Genomic DNA, 16,938 nt, shown 5'->3' with positions numbered 1-16,938 from the left:
AAACTGATATGGTGATTTTTGAATTGATATATAATGTGCAGCTCAGTCTGTACTATTGCAATCGATACTGTGTCTTTCAATCTAATATTGTATGAGATTTTTGGACTGGTATGTAATGTATATCTCAGTCTGCACTAATAGAATTGATACTCTATCTTTACATCTCATACAATGAGTGTATTATAAACTGGTTTATAATTTGTTTCTCAGGTTTCAATGTCACAGCATTTCTCAATCTGATACTGTACATGTGTTTTAGACTTGCCTGCAATTTGTATCTCATGATACACTAATCAAATCGATACTGCATCTATTAAACTCACATGTGAGAGTTCTGGGCTAGTATTCAATTGGAATCTCGAGGTCCATTATTGGGGTTCATTCTGCACTTTTGAATCGGGTACCATGTGTGATTTCTATCTGGTATTTAATTCAGAGCTAATGTTGCCCGATTGTGAGATTGACACAGTGCCTTTCAATCTGGGAATGTGATTTTGGACTGGGATTTTTGTATCTTCCTGTCAGCGGGACTGAGTTCGGGGGAAATGGAAACAGCGTCTGCCTCACCTGCTCTGTTTGACTGTTGGATTGAAAATGTGTCTCTGGAAACTGGGATCAGTGTGGGACTGACCACTTCTGCTGTCTGAGACTGGGGAACTGATGACCTGTCTGTGTCTCTGTGTGTGATAATGTACCTACTGTTTGTGAGAAGGAGCTGGCCGCACTGTTCCTTCTGCCTCGGGTGGAGGAAACATCACATTTATTCTGGGTCCTTCAAGGATTGGCCTGAAAAAAGAAAATTATATCTTGTTACTCAGGAACAGGTGAGGTAGAAAATACAAAAGTGATCAATGTAATATCTGTTAATAATTATTTTGAATATCCACAAATAAAAACCAGTGATACAAAGAGTGTCAGTGTCTGACTCCACTGCAGTGCTGCAGCACTCAGCTTCTGTATACCAGGTGTGTTGGGCTGTTTTATAACAATTTAGTGACATCCAGAAAAAACCCAACCCCTGCACTGATCCATGAATGGGACTACCCGATGGGGAGGGGCCTTTGCAACGGTCAGGTTTCTAATCCCCTCTCCCATGGGACTAACCGTTCAACCAAAACCAAACAGCCGCTGTTTAAATTGTGCCCTTCACACTTCTCACCTGTTGCCTGCAATAGTTGCTCTTTGTAAAACTCCCCACATCCTTCCTCTCCGGCTCTGTTTCCACTGTTCACTGTCCAATAACAATAAACAGGGTGAGACTGGAATTAAACCAGGAACATTTCACCACTGGTTTGGGGAGAGAAAGCAGCAATGATTTTAATAGCAGGTTCTTCCCATTCTCTCTCCCTCACCCTGGACACACACAGCCCGAGAATGACCTCTCCCTTCCCCCGCTCACTCCATGTTCCGGGACCAGTTCCTGATCCACTCCGCCTCTTACAAACAGCCCCCGGACTCCCCCTGACCTTCCCCCGGACTCAATGCCGATCTCTGAGCCCATCTGCGGACACGGTCCCGAAGCGATGAGCTGCTGTAACGAGGCTGCTCTTTGCTCCCTTCCCCCGGGGGCCGTGATCTCTCCATTCCCGGCTGTTTTAAACCATCTTCTTCCGCTCACTGAGGGAATGGCGCCCACAGGCCGAGCTGGGGGAGGGGAGCGCGCATGCGCTCTTCTGCTCACCAGCAAGCAGCGCTGGGGGCGGGGCTGAGTCACGCATGCGCAGATATCTGGTTTAATTCCCAATACAAAAATCGATGGAAACTTTCCCCAATTGGAATTTTTCAGAGTCTGAGCAAAGGAAGTGGGGGAAAGGTCAGAGGGAATGGGGTCCACAGGCAGTGCAGGAACAGGCAGCAGAATGGGAAACAGATGGGATTCCACCAGTGCCTGACGCTGGAATCCAGACTGACTTTACAATCTCCAACGAATAAACTGGATGTTTCCATCCCTGCTGTTCCTCTCGGTATCTTTTGATGGTAAAGGGTCTATCAGAGATAACGTGGGCGGCTGTGGAATGAGCCAATGGGTTCTGTTCATTCTTGGTTCCTCTAATGATAAAGTAACGCGTGAACCCGAAACTGGAGGGAGGATTTCTCAAACCAATCATGGAGAAACATGGGAGAGAAGTGGGACTCGGTGCATTTGCTGGGTCTGTGCAGGATGAATATCTGACGGCAACAGTCCCAGTTTATTTCAATCGGAGTGAAACTCTCGGTCACTGAGAGTAATACCGAACTGCCCTCTGCTGCAAGATTACAGAGGGTACAATATGCAAGAGAGGGTTAAATGTGTGACACTGTCCCTGAGAGTGGGATTAATAACGTGTCTGTCTCTGGAATAAGATCAGTTGGAGATGAGACTGCATCTTCTGTCATTCAACCTTGGTGTGGAGATGCCGGTGATGGACTGGCGTTGACAATTGTTACCAATTTTACAACACCAAGTTATAGTCCAACAATTTTATTAGAAAATCACAAGCTTTCGGAGGCTTCCTCCTTCCTCAGGTGAATGTGGAAATGAAATCCTCGAACCTTTCGCATTTATAAATCACAGAACAATACCTGGTTGGAAGTCTTTCCAACTGCCCGTTGCCAAGGCAATCAAAGTGATCAGACAGAGAGGTGTTACCTACAGGGCCACAGAATATACAAACAACGAAAAAAAACAGAGAGAGAGTGGCAGAAACATAGAAACATCCGGAAGGAAGAGAAAGACAGCAAATGACCCGTTATATTAAAAACAGATAACTTTTGTTCGCTGGTGGGGTTACGTGTAGTGTGACATGAACCCAAGATCCCGGTTGAGGCCGCCCTCATGGGTGCGGAATTTGGCTATCAATTTCTGCTCGACGATTTTGCATTGTCGTGTGTCTCGAAGGCCGCCTTGGAGTACGGTTACCCGAAGTTCGGTGGATGAATGTCCATGACTGCTGAAGTGTTCCCCGACAGGGAGGGAACCCTCCTGTTTGGCGATTGTTGCGCGGTGTCCGTTCATCCGTTGTCGCAGCGTCTGCATGGTCTCGCCAATGTACCATGCTCTGGGGCATCCTTTCCTGCAACGTATGAGGTAGACAACGTTGGCCGAGTCACAGGAGTATGAACCGTGCACCTGGTGGGTGGTGTCCTCTCGTGTGATGGTGGTATCTGTGTCGATGATCTGGCATGTCTTGCAGAGCTTGCCGTGGCAGGGTTGTGTGGTGTCGTGGACGCTGTTCTCCTGAAAACTGGGTAATTTGCTGCGAACGATGGTCTGTTTGAGGTTGGGTGGCTGTTTAAAGGCGAGTAGTGGAGGTGTGGGGATGGCCATAGCGAGGTGTTCGTCGTCATTGATGACATGTTGAAGGCTGCGGAGAACATGGCGTAGTTTCTCCGCTCCGGGTAAGTACTGGACGACAAAGGGTACTCTGTTGGTTGCGTCCCGTGTTAGTCTTCTGAGGAGGTCTCTGGGATTTTTCGCTGTGGCCCGTCGGAACTGTCGATCGATGAGTCCAGCGTCATATCCCGTTCTTACTAGGGCGTCTCTCAGCGTCTGTAGGTGTCCATCGCGTTCCTCCTCGTCTGAGCAGACCCTGTGTATTCGCAGGGCCTGTCCATAGGGGATGGCCTCTTTGACGTGGTTAGGGTGGAAGCTGGAAAAGTGGAGCATGGTGAGGTTGTCCGTGATCTTGCGGGAGAGTGAGGTGCTCAGAATCAGTTTCTTTCTTGGACTACTCCTCAGAATCAGTTTCTTTCTTGGACACACGAATCTCCATCAAAGACGGGCACCTCAGCACCTCACTCCACCGCAAGCCCACGGACAACCTCACAATGCTCCACTTTTCCAGCTTCCACCCGAACCATGTCAAAGAGGCCATCCCCTATATTCGATGGCCCTGTAGGTAACACCTCTCTGTCTGAACACTTTGATTGCCTTGGCAACGGGCAGTTGGAAAGACTTTCTGTAATCACCAGCTATTGTTCTGTGATTTATAAATGCGAAAGTTTCGAGGATTTCATTTCCACATTCACCCGAGGAAGGAGGAAGCCTCCGAAAGTTTGTGATTTTCAATTAAAATTATTCAACCTTGGAACAGCAATTGGAATGGAATAGTTCCCTATTTGTTACTGGGTGAATACCGCTCATTACAGCTCAGTTTCTCTGTCTCTCTTGTACTTTATATGGAGGTGCGATACTGTTATTGAGCATGATACAGACACACTGATGGGAAGTGTGAGACTGATACTGTGCCTGTCTGTATCTCTCTCTCTCTAGTGCTGTACATGAAGCTGGGATAATGTTTACTGAGCGTGAAACGGACACATTGATGGGATGTGTGAGACTGATTCTGCGTCTTTCTGACTGTGTCTCTGTCTGTCCGTTTATCAGCCGCTCCGTCTCTCTCTCTCTCTCTTTAGTTCTGCACATGAATGCGGGACACTGTTACTGAGCGTAATATAGACCCACTGATGGAATGTGAAAGACTGATTCTGTGTCTGTGTGCTGTTGGTGAGACGATTACTCTCCCTTCTACTGTATATGAGCCGGTCTGACGGTGCATTTATCCGCCGAAAAGTAAAGGTGGCGAGAAACAGCCTGTAACAGTCTGACTCCGGACTGTCTGTGGGTGTTGAATTTATTCAGTAACCAGCCGTCTCTGGGTGTTGAGAATGGGATGGATCGGACGCCAGTTACTATTGCCTGTCAGTCAGTTTAGCAGGAGAAGGAAACACAGAGAGACTGGAGGAGCCCAGAGCGGATAATTTGAATTTTCAACTTAACCAAACATATTTCTGTGTGCGAACAATACAATAATGTAAAAGCAGATATGGATTATCACAGCCAGAGCTGTGATTGGCTCCTGTCCCTGAATCTGGAGACCAGAGACTGTGAGGAGCGCCGGCCTCAGAGTGTTTAACAGTTACTGAGCTGGGAAACTACAACCAACCCCGAGAATCCGCAGCACAGGCCGAGCGGGGAGGAAAGCTTGTCCCGGGAATTGTCAATGTGGCGAACAGTTTGTCCTGTGAATGTACAGATGTGAACATTGTGTCAGAGAGAGTGTGTGAAATGGGCGGGCGGGTCAGATTAATGTCACTGTGTTTGTGTGGCCGGTCTCATCGCCGGATGTCCGAGTCCCTTTTGAGTATTTTTTTTTAAATCCCTGTCAAAGGATCGCCCTCCTCCCCTGCCGAGACCCGAAGTGAAAATTTAAGGTACGGTTTTTGTCCAATTCAAGATTTCAGCCGAAAAACAGAAATCATGTCAGCGATCGGGTGAGAGAGCGCGATCAGTGCAGCAATGAAACGGGTTTAAATCGAAACTGGTGCTTTTAATTCCGGTGAAAGTTTTTCGACAGCAAACATTCCGGTGTTTGAGATGGGAAGGGGCTAGTCTGGGACTCTGGAGTGCCCGATTATAATTAGAATCGGGTAGTTTAAGAGGAGAGAGAAACACAGAGAGGCTGGAGGTGCCGAGAGCTGACAGCAGGGTGTCTCCGCCCCGTCCGCTCTGGGCCTTTAAGTTGCTCTGTGCCGCCGCCTCTCGTTTCATTTCTGACCCAGCTCTGACTGTCAGAGAGATTTTCTTCAGAGTCCCGGACATGACAGATACTGCAGCCGCCGAAACGGCACCTTCCGCCGCCGCTCAAACCAATGCTCCGAAGAAGAAGAAGGCGGTTCACCGACCCAAGACAGCCGGTCCCAAATTGGGCGAACAGATCCTCAAGATTGTGGCGGATTGCAAGGATCGCAAGGGGATATCCCTGGCCGCGATAAAGAAGGTTCTGGCCACCAAAGGCCTGGATGTGGAGAAGCACCGGACCCAGATCAAATTAAGTATCAAGAGAAATGTGGAAAAAGGCTCCCTGGTGCAGATCAAGGGCACGGGCGCCTCGGGCTCCTTCAGAGTCGCTAAGAAGGAAGCCCAGGAAAAAGTGGGAAAGAAGGTGAAGAAACAAGGAACCAAGAAATCTCCCGGAAAGAAACCAGCGGCCAAGAAACCAGCGGGCAGGAAATTAACGGCCAAGAAACCAGCGGTCAAGAAAACAGCTGTCAAGAAATCGACCACAAAGAAGGCGGCGAAATCACCAATTAAGAAGAAAGCGGCTGTGAAGAAGTCCAAGACCCCAAAGCCAGTAAAGGCGAAGGCGAAGAAGGTACAAAAACCGAGCGCCAAGCCCAAACCGAAGAAAGCAGCAGGCAAAAAGAAGTAAAAAATCAAGTGCAACTTGTGACCATCTGAACCCAACGGCTCTTCTCAGAGCCACCCACGTCTCTCAGAAAAGAGCTGATCCCGGAATCAGATGATTCCTGTCCGGGGGCCGGGCTCAGATTTCAGATAGAAATCATTTACAATAAACCCAGGGTCCTGGTGACTCGCTGACATTCGCTACCCCCGCCCCACTCCCACTGTCTGATATAAAATAGAGAGAATGGGATACCCGGGCCGGGCCTCACTGTAACTGGGGGCGTGTTCACCTCCAGTCCCAGTTCATTCTTTTTCTCACAGATTCAGGGCCAGGGTTCGTGACAGGGGAAAACTGGCGGAGATCCGCCGCTATCACAATTCAAACCCCAACACATGAGATTCTCCAAATCAGCTGGAATAATGTGTTTGTGAACTGCTGAATCCGTCTGGGAGGGAATGTGTGGGAGATAGAATCGGGTCTGGGGCTGAAATGGAAGCAGGCGGGTTGACCAGTTATAGAAGGGACTGTATTTCGGCAGGAATTTTACTGACTGATAATTGTAACGGGGCTTATTTAAAAGCTCCGGGTTTCTGTAAATCCTTGGATATGAAGCCCGAGTCTGTAAGGGTTTGTGCGGAGCGCTGTGATTCGGTTCTATTATCGATGAACGGTTTGAAATTGGCGGGTGGAGAAAGCTGGAGTTGGAGCTGGAAGATCAGAGACCGCTCTCCGCCCTGTCCATCACTCTGACTCTCTCGCCCCTCCCTGTTTAATATCTCACTTGTCTCCTCCCCTCCCTGTTTAATATCTCACTCTCTCTCCTCCCCCTCTCTGTTTAAGATCTCAGTCTGTCTCCTCCCCTCTCTGTTTAATATCTCACTCTGTCTCCTCCCCTCCCACTTTCACTCTGTGCATGTTTCAGTCAGGTCGGGGCAAGCTGCATAAAAAAGGGAACCAGCAGAAGTTCATTGTTCATTTAATTGAAGAATTATCATGTCTGGCAGAGGTAAAGGAGGCAAAGGACTGGGCAAAGGTGGCGCCAAGCGGCACCGAAAAGTTCTTCGTGATAACATCCAGGGGATCACCAAACCAGCCATCCGCCGCCTGGCTCGCCGTGGCGGTGTCAAGCGGATCTCGGGTCTGATCTACGAGGAAACCCGTGGGGTACTGAAGGTTTTCTTGGAGAATGTGATTAGGGACGCGGTCACTTACACTGAACACGCCAAGCGCAAGACGGTCACGGCCATGGATGTGGTGTACGCTCTGAAACGGCAGGGCCGCACCCTCTATGGATTCGGCGGCTGAACGACTCGACCCTTTCCAACCAAACACAAAACAAAGGCTCTTCTAAGAGCCACCCACCGCCTCACAGAGAGAGCAGTGACCTGGGAAGGGGGAGTGGGACGATCTCGGGGTGGGGAAGTAGTTTCCGATATTCTATTAATATGGGGAGATTTCTCCAGCACTCGTTACAGGGAGATCAGAAAAATGGCCGGGGTTCTCGGCCATCCCGAGAGAAGGAGCGGAATTCCCGGTTTCACGGTATAAATGAACAGGCGGGGATGCAGAGTCTTTCCACAGACATTACATTCTTCACTCAAGAGTAAAATCCCTCCTCACTCTCTCTCCCGCTGTGTCCTCTCTGCTCGGTGTTTATTTCTTGCCCTCATTCAAATTTCAGTTCGATGTGAAGTTTCTGTTTGAGGAGCCGTTCACCGGGCCGGAACTGGCGGGATTTTTGAAATCGAAGCTGGACTTTGTCCCGCTTCCGACGGAAAGCAATGACCGGGACTTTATTCCCGCCCGTTCACAGACAGGTCAGAGAATGAACCGGAATGTGAATCAGCCTGAGATTTGTGCTGACGAGTAGGAAATAATGGAGATTATAAAGAGAGAGATTCTTAAATTGCTGGAGGGAAATGAGATTTTCTTCAAACTGTTATTTGATGCTCTGAAATTGGCGGGCTTTTTGAAATTGATGATTAATTTCAGCTCAGCCAATTGGGGCCCAAGACCTCCCGCCGTTTCGTTCTGACTGTCAGAGCTCGGTTCAAACCTGCCAATCACAGGCCAGGGGCGGTCCCTCCCTGACTGGAGGTCGGAATACAGCCAATCACAGTCCCGGGGCGGTTCCTCACAGACACTTTAAAATGCAGCCCCAGAGCCGGCTCGCTATTAACAGTTTCTGTGTCTCAGGTTGTGTTGAGATCTGTTCAGAAAATGGCCAGGACCAAACAGACAGCGCGAAAATCGACCGGCGGGAAAGCTCCTCGCAAACAGTTGGCGACCAAAGCGGCCCGGAAGAGCGCTCCAGCCACAGGCGGAGTGAAGAAGCCTCATCGCTACAGACCCGGCACTGTGGCTCTGAGGGAGATCCGCCGCTACCAGAAATCCACCGAGCTGCTCATCCGCAAACTGCCCTTCCAGCGCCTGGTGCGAGAGATCGCTCAGGACTTCAAGACAGACCTGCGCTTCCAGAGCTCGGCCGTCATGGCCCTGCAGGAGGCCAGCGAGGCTTACCTGGTGGGGCTGTTTGAGGACACCAACCTGTGCGCTATCCACGCCAAGCGAGTCACCATCATGCCCAAAGACATCCAGCTGGCCCGCCGCATCCGCGGGGAGCGCGCTTAAACCCGACCCGCCTTCAGCACCAAGTGCAACAAAGGCTCTTTTCAGAGCCACCAAATCAGCAAAGGAAAGAGCTGTGATCTCTGGGGTTGAAATCGCAGGGCCGTGCAGTTCACAGAAATTTGATTAAATGGGAAATGCATAAAGGGGAGGGAGCGGATGTCAGACGCAAGGCCTGACAATCTGTTGGCCCATCATAACAGCGGAGAGATGGGAACAGAGCCAATCTACGTTTTATGGCAGAAACAGCTGCTGTTCATTTTGGACGAAGATTCAGCACCAGAGAGGAGTGCCAATTCCAGACTGACCAACATGAGGAATTTGAAACGGAGACAGTTTCATTTTCACACACACGCAGGACTGGAGGGAGGTGAATTCCACCAGACTGACTCTCATCACCACCAGTGCCTCATTCGGACAGAGAAAGTTCTGGCAAACAGCTGCAGAAAGTTCTGATTCCGACCCCACTCTTTCACATGAGGTACATACACCCCCAGTGTCAAACTTACTGGGACATATATGCAGAGAGGGACTCGTGGAAAGCACGAGAGATACAAGTTCTCATTTCCAATGTCGTGTCAGCTTGGCTCGGTTGGAAACACTCGAATGTCGGAGTCAGGGGTTTCAAAGTTCAAGCCTCACTCCAACACTTTACTGGACATTTGAGTCCAGCACTGAAGGACAGGTGCAATCGGACGGGACCTGAAACCCATGCTGGATGTAAGGAATCAGACTCGGATCATATAACGTTTCAGTCTATTCTCCCCCTGCAGATATAGTGGCAGAGGCTGTTTCAATGCAACTCGCACTAATAGATCGAAAGGCAGTGTGTCTTGCTCTCTATCAGCGCTAGAATCAGAAGCAGTGTAAAACATTAGTGTTACATTCACTAACACTCGTAACTGATACAGGGACAGAATCAATCCCTCAATCACATCCAATAACACGGGCAAATTTCACTCACATTCTTGATTCAGCAATCGCTGACACAATATTCAACACATCAGTCAGCTTCTGTTCCACAAATCTGGGTAAAATAACACAGACCGAGCAAGTGTTGTCGGAGGATGAGACTGTAAATAATATTGTGTGGAACACAACAGAATGCCTCTTGACGCCGATGATCAAACGTCCCTGGTATTTCTGTGTCCCACCCGCCCAGTTTAATGACAATTTTGATATTTTGTCTCATTCACCACACAAACTGCAAATATCAATCTATTGGAGGTTGGCGACATCTGCTCTCCGGAAGCGAGTACTTCAACAGACCGATCTGGATCATTTGTGATGAAAAAGTTAATGTTAGTTCTCGAATCGGAATCAAGTCCTTATTAAATTGATTCCTGACTCTCTTCAGTCAGTAACCAGCCCTTTCAAAGATACAGTGGGTGGCTCTGAAAAGAGCCTTTGGGTTATCAGATTAAATCTTGGCCGCTTTACTTGCTCTTGGTGCTCACATTGCTGGTTTTCTTCGGCAGCAGCACGGCCTGGATATTAGGCAGCACCCCGCCCTGAGCGATGGTCACCCGTCCCAGGAGCTTGTTGAGCTCCTCGTCGTTGCGGATGGCGAGTTGCAGGTGTCTGGGGATGATGCGGGTCTTCTTGTTGTCCCGGGCCGCGTTGCCGGCCAGCTCGAGGATTTCAGCCGTCAGATACTCGAGCACAGCGGCAAGAAAGACCGGGGCTCCGGCTCCCGCACGTTCAGCGCAGTTCCCCTTTCGCAGGTGCCTGTGAACACGGCCCACAGGGAACTGCAGTCCGGCCCGGATGATCGAGACTTGGCCTTGGCCCGAGTTTTACCGCCGGTTTTTCCTCTTCCAGACATGTTCACAATCTCACAAAGAATGAGGAATGACTTCTGCATTGACCCTTCTCAAAGACTGAAAGATCATCTGATTGGTTGTACCTTATTACACCTCATTTGCCTATTTCATTAACCAACCAGGTAGCTGGAAATTAGAAGAGGGCGGGATTTACCGGCCTCAACGGTCAGACGAGGAATTTTATGAATTTCAAAAAGCCCGCCAATTTCAGTGCAGTGAAGGATCGGATTTCGATCAATGTCGCCCTGAGCACAAGATTTTAAACCCGTTCTTTTTATCTTGTCTTATTCAGCGCTCCCCGTCACTAATCGCTCGCTCTGTTTTAAAATCTGCTTTAAATTATGGCTCATTCGACCATCGCTTTCAAACTGCACCGGACGGGACTAAAGCCCCATTCACAGCATTCCGTGAAAGGACACATTTGACTTTAGTCTTTAGAAAAGTGAAACGTTACAGATTGGTCCCTTCTCAGAGCCGGGAGTGCTTCTGTGAAAAGAGGGACCAGGACAGAGCTCTCATTCTGCCCCGATTCCGCTGTTACTGCAAGGGGTGGGGTTACTGTTAATCTGGGGATTTTCACGTCAGTCCATAAATATTTCAGAAACTGCATTCATTGAACGGAATTGCTGAGGGGGCCATAAAGGGGATGAGAGGCCAGAATAGTGATGCTTTAAGATCAAAACAAATGGGAAGGAGCGGATCATAAACTCGTGTTCATTTTAGGGGCCAGGGATTTGAACGGGGTAGTTCGAGTCACTTTTCGATTGGAATAATAATATTGCTGCAATAAAATGATCCTAATTAAATATACAGGAAATGCAGCTCTTTCAGAGAGGTTGTGGGTGGCTCTTAAAAGAGCCGTTGTTTTTTTTTCAGTTCATTGTGGAGTTTTACTTGGAGCTGGTGTATTTGGTCACCGCCTTTGTCCCTTCTGAAACGGCGTGCTTGGCCAGTTCCCCGGGCAGCAGCAGGCGCACGGCGGTCTGGATCTCCCGGGAGCTGATAGTCGCCCGCTTGTTGTAATGGGCCAGGCGGGAAGCCTCACCTGCGATGCGCTCGAAAATATCGGTCACAAAGGAGTTCATGATGCTCATGGCCTTGGAGGAGATGCCGGTGTCGGGGTGAACCTGCTTCATCACTTTGTAGATGTAGATGGAGTAACTCTCCTTCCTCGACTTTCTCCGCTTCTTGCCGCCTTTGGCTGGTGCTTTATTCAAGGTTTTCTTGGCGCCCTTCTTGGGAGCTGCTTTCTTGTCCTCAGGCATTTTCAAACTCAATTTCAGACTGAGAAATGACACAAATTCCCTCCGAGCTCGGATTAAATAGGCAGCCCCACAGCCCTATGGTAATGAGGGATGGGGGAAGGCAATGATTGTGATTGGGTCATTCGGAGTGAGGTCTTAATAATTATTAACTGTAACTCTCTGATTGGTTTCGTCAGACATCCAATCTGATTTAATAACTGCCACCAATCACAAACACGCTCACACTGCACATTGTCCGGTTTCAGCAATTTGTTCCGAACTGTTGCAGTTCTGCTTCCGGCCAGTAGATGTCCCCAAACCCCGGGACAGTGAAGTTTGCAGATGAGAGAGGGACAGAACAGAAACTAATTCTTCACATTATATTGCACGAGTGGATTTAGAAAAACTGGGAATGGAGACGAGTTGCAAGTATATTTTGTTAGATCAAACATTAGTTGTAATGCTGTGTTAAATCCTTGTAATTAATTTAGGGGGTATAGCCGATACAAGAAGAATTAATAAGCTTGCCGAAAGGCGGTGTAAATGGCCATTGAATTTCCATATAGAAAGGTGTGAGGTGGTGCATTTGGCTAGGGGGAATAAGGAGGCCATATACTGCTTGGAAAATAAGAGTCTAAATGGGGTAAAAGAGCAAGGGATTTCGGGGTACAGATTGACAAATCATTAAAAGTAGCAACACAAGTTGATCAGGCCATAAAAAGCGAACAAAGCACTGGGGTTTATTTCTAGAGGAAGAGAATTGAAAAGCAAATAAGTTATGTTGAAATGTAATTTAAACTGTCAAACCTTCTGTCAAACTGTTTTATTATATTTTCGGTTTCGAGATGTTTTTCTGTTGCATCATTGAGTAAAAGATTCCATGATCATTCCTGCCACCGACCTTTAGTTAACTGGTCTATCGTTCCCTGGACTTGTTCTATCACCTGATTTAAAATATAAGATTCACATTAGCTGTCATCCAGTCCTCTGGCACTGTTCCTTTTTGTGATGATTTTTTCCTATATATGTAACAGTGCCTCTGCTATCTCTACCCTTGCTTCATTTAATATGCACAGATGCAATCTATCTGGACCAGGAGTTTAACCACACTTTCTAACTTAAATGCCTTGATATCTTTATTGACCTCTTCCTCTAATATATTCACCCTGTTAATCTCCCGGGTAAATACTGAGACAAAGTCACAATTCAATATTTCTGCCATTTCGCTGACGTTATCTGTGAGTTTATCTTGTGCATCCCTTCGTGGCACTCAAGATATTCTGATTTTCCTTTTGATATTTTTGGGTCAGTGGAATAATTTACTATTTCTTTTTATATTCCTTGATAATTTGATTTCCTGGTTCCTGTTTGCTTCCCTAATTGTTTTGGTGACTTCTTCCGAACCTCTTCCTATTCGCTTTTGCCATCCTCTTATTTAATATCTATGAATGAGAAATTCCACCAGCTTCTTGTGTCTGTTCAGGGGCTGATGTTTGGGAACTATTTATTGTCTATGATGAAAGTGCCAGAAACCCAAAGGGAGCAATTCAGTCCGAAACTCCACAGAAACACTCGACTTCTCCCTCCTGGTGAAATAAGGCACTATAATGGTGAGTATCGCTGCCTTACAAGCAGTTAATTCCAACAGATTTGAATCCCAGCACGCTGAATTCAGAAACACCAAGACTGGAACTGAATTTGACGATGTTCAGAGTGATCGTGTTTCCAAAACACAAACGGGTCTAATTCATGTAAAAATACTTCTAAAATTCATTTATTTCCCCCATAACGTTGAATTTAACTCTGTTCCTTTGTATTATTACTTGCCCTGATCTGAATGGTGGATACGGGACTCAATTGCTCGGATTCAGTGAAATTAATTGATTTTCTGAAGGTTTTCCGTCTGCTGATTCCCGTTCCGTATTTAAATTATGTCTGATTAACCTTTCTGATCGAGAGAAGGGTCATAGTCGTGAACCGTTAACCCGAGCTTCCCTTCTCCACAGATGCTGCCGGACCTGCTGAGCCTTTCCAGCATTTTCGGTTTTAATTTTTTTCTATATTTTGTCCCTTTCACTTTTGACGGTCGCCATTCAAACTTCCAGATTTGCGCTCAGTTTTTATTTGTGTTTCAGTTTGGTTTATTTGGATTAATATAAATCGTGTCCTGAGAAATCAGACAGAAATATTGCGCAATGTAGAGTGAAATACAATGGGGCAACTTTCGAATGAGCAAAACAAAAACTTTATTATGAATCAATTGTCCAATTTTCACTGAAAAAATATGAAAAAATACGAGAGTAGAAGTTACAGAGAGAAACTATTTCCTCACATTGCACATTGTCCTGAATCTGTAACAACGACAGATAATGTGAATTTGTTCCACTCTGTTACAGTTCTCACTTATGGCCAGTAGATGTCAGATTGTATGAGAGTGTGAGATTAATTCTCTGTCTGTCAGTCTCTGATACTGTATGTGAGTGTGATATTAATTCTGTATCAGTCAGTCTCCAGTACAGTCTGTGAGTGTGGGATTCATTCTGTATCTGTCAATCTCTGGTGCTATCTGTGAGTGTGGGATTCATTCTGTTTCTGAAAATCTCTGGGAATGTGTGTGTGTGGGATTCATTCTGTATCTGTCAATCTCTGGTGCTATCTGTGAGTGTTGATTCATTCTATATCTGTCAATCTCAGGGAATGTGTGTGAGTGTGGGATTCATTCTGTATCTGTCAATCTCAGGGAATGTGTGTGAGTGTGGGATTCATTCTGTATCTGTCAATCTCTGGTGCTATCTGTGAGTGTGGGATTCATTCTGTTTCTGTCAATCTCTGGGAATGTGTGTGAGTGTGGGATTCATTCGGTATCTGTCAATCTCTGGTATTCTATCTCAGTGTGGGATTCATTCTGTAACTCAGTCTCTGGGCAAAGTGCAAGTCTGGATTCGTTCTGTATTCTTATTTCAGGTTGCAGTATGGTGCTTGAAACTGTGTCTTTAATTCACGAATGTATGCAAATCTTTTGTCCGGCATTAATGTGTAAATATGGATACGCTTTTGGATTTTGTTTTAATCAAACAACATGTGTGAGTTTTGTTGTATGATTGTATCTTAATCTCTGTGAAGATAATGTTCACTTCAACCTTTTACTGTGAAATTATTGGACTGGTATTTATTGTGTCGCTCAGTCTGGGCTAATGGAATTGATATTGTATCTTTCAGTCTGACACTGAATGAGATTTTTTGATTGGTGTGTTCGGTGTCGCTCAGTCTGTACGAATGGAATTGATACTGTATGTTTCAGTCTGACACTGTATGAGATTTTTTGATTGGTGTGTTCGGTGTCGCTCAGTCTGTACTAATGGAATTGATACTGTACATTTCAGTCTGACACTGAATGAGATTTTTGGATTGGTGTGTTCGGTGTCGCTCAGTCTGTACTAATGGAATTGATACTGTATGTTTCAGTCTGACACTGTATGTGATTTTTGGACTGATATGTGATGTGTGGTTCTGTCTGTACCAATGGAATTGACACTCTAACTTTCAGTCAGACACAGCGAGGGATTTTTGGACAGCTTTGTTATGTTTAGCTTAGTCTACACTAAAAGGATTCATACTGTATGTTTCAGTATGATAATGTATGAGATTTTTGGACGATATATAATGTGTAGCTCAGTCTGCACTAATGGAATTCATACTGTACCTTTCAGTCTGATACTGTGTAATATATTTAGACTGGTTTGTAAGGTGTAGTTCAGTCTACACTAATGGAATTGATACTGTATCTTTCAATTTGACACTGAATGTGACTTTTGGACTGGTATCTAATGTGTACCTCAGTCCGCACTAATGGGATTGATACTGTATCTTCCAGTCTAATACTGTGTGAGATTTTTATACTGGTATGTAACGTGTAGGTCATTCTGTACTAATCACATCGACACTATATCTTTCACTATAATACTGTACCAGATTTTTGGACAGTTATCTATTATGAACCTCTGTCTGCAATAAAGGAATTGACACTGTGCCTTTCATTTGACACAGTGTGATTTTTGGACAGGTAACTGATGTGTACCTCAGTCTGCACTAATGGGATTGATACTGTATCTTCCAGTACGATACTTTATGCGAATTTTGGACTGGTATATAATGTGGAACTCAATCTGCACTTCTGGAATTGATACTGTATATTTCAACCTGACACTGAGATTTTTGGACTGGTATGTGATGTGTTGCTCAGTCTGCAAGAATGGGCTTGATACTCTCTCTTTCAGCCTTACACTGTATGAGAATTTTGGACTGGTATCTAATGTGTACCTCAGTCTGCAGTGAATGAATTGAAACTGTACATTTCATTCTGACACTATGAAGTTTTTGGACATATATGTGAGTCAAAAATGGGTAACATCTGAACTGGTATCTCATTTGTATCTCAGTGCACAATAGTGGCATGAATACTGCATCTTTAAACTCATAATGTGTGAGAGTTGTGGGCTGGTATTTAATTTGAATCTTGGAGCACACTATTCTGATTCATTCTGTACCTATCAATCAGTACCATGTGTCAGTTCTATCTGGTGTTTAATTTGCAGCTAAGGCTGAACTAATGTGAGATTGACACAGTGCCTTTCAATCTGATACTGGGTGTGATTTTGGACTGGGAATTATTTATCTGCCGGTCAGCAGTGCTGAGTCGTTGTGAAATGGAAATTACGTCTGTCTCTCCTGCTCTGTTTGAGTGTTGGATTGGGGTCAGTGTGCGACTGACTATTTCTGCTTTCTGAGACTGTGGGACTGATGACCTGTCTGTGTCTCTGTGCTCTGTGAGTGATAATGTACTTACTGTGTGTGAGAAGGAGCTGGCTGCACTGACTGCTCCTTGTGGCTCGGGTGGAGTAAACATCACACTGATTCTGGGTCCTTCAAGGATTTGACTGTAGGAAGAAAAAGTATCTCTTGTAACTCAAGAACAGGTGAAGTGGAAAATACAAAAGTGATCAATTGAATCTCTCCGTTAATAATCATTATGTGGAGATGCCGGTGATGGACTGGGGTTGACAATTGTAAACAATT

The 16,938-nt window shown here is 46.1% G+C and overlaps 2 protein-coding genes and 1 pseudogene across 2 annotated transcripts; 2 read left to right on the top strand and 1 right to left on the bottom strand.

The window, feature by feature from the left end:
* Positions 1-5,579: 5,579 nt before the first annotated feature.
* Positions 5,580-6,563, top strand: LOC137306965 (histone H1-like). The gene is made up of 4 exons (XM_067976337.1): positions 5,580-5,759; positions 5,853-5,924; positions 6,054-6,187; positions 6,488-6,563. Exons 1-4 carry the CDS (start codon positions 5,580-5,582, stop codon positions 6,561-6,563), a joined length of 462 nt encoding a protein of 153 aa, XP_067832438.1.
* A 597-nt stretch (positions 6,564-7,160) lies between these two features.
* LOC137307057 (histone H4) lies at positions 7,161-7,503 on the top strand. The gene has a single exon (XM_067976399.1). The coding sequence runs from the start codon at positions 7,161-7,163 to the stop codon at positions 7,470-7,472; it is 312 nt and encodes a 103-aa protein (XP_067832500.1). The 3' UTR covers positions 7,473-7,503.
* Positions 7,504-10,231: 2,728 nt separating this feature from the next.
* Positions 10,232-10,659, bottom strand: LOC137307056 (histone H2A.J-like; annotated as a pseudogene).
* Between the last annotated feature and the right edge of the window lie 6,279 nt (positions 10,660-16,938).

This window comes from Heptranchias perlo, chromosome X, assembly GCF_035084215.1.
Source record: "Heptranchias perlo isolate sHepPer1 chromosome X, sHepPer1.hap1, whole genome shotgun sequence".
Classification (NCBI taxonomy): Eukaryota; Metazoa; Chordata; class Chondrichthyes; order Hexanchiformes; family Hexanchidae; genus Heptranchias; species Heptranchias perlo.
This window is presented reverse-complemented; position numbering and strand designations above follow the sequence as displayed.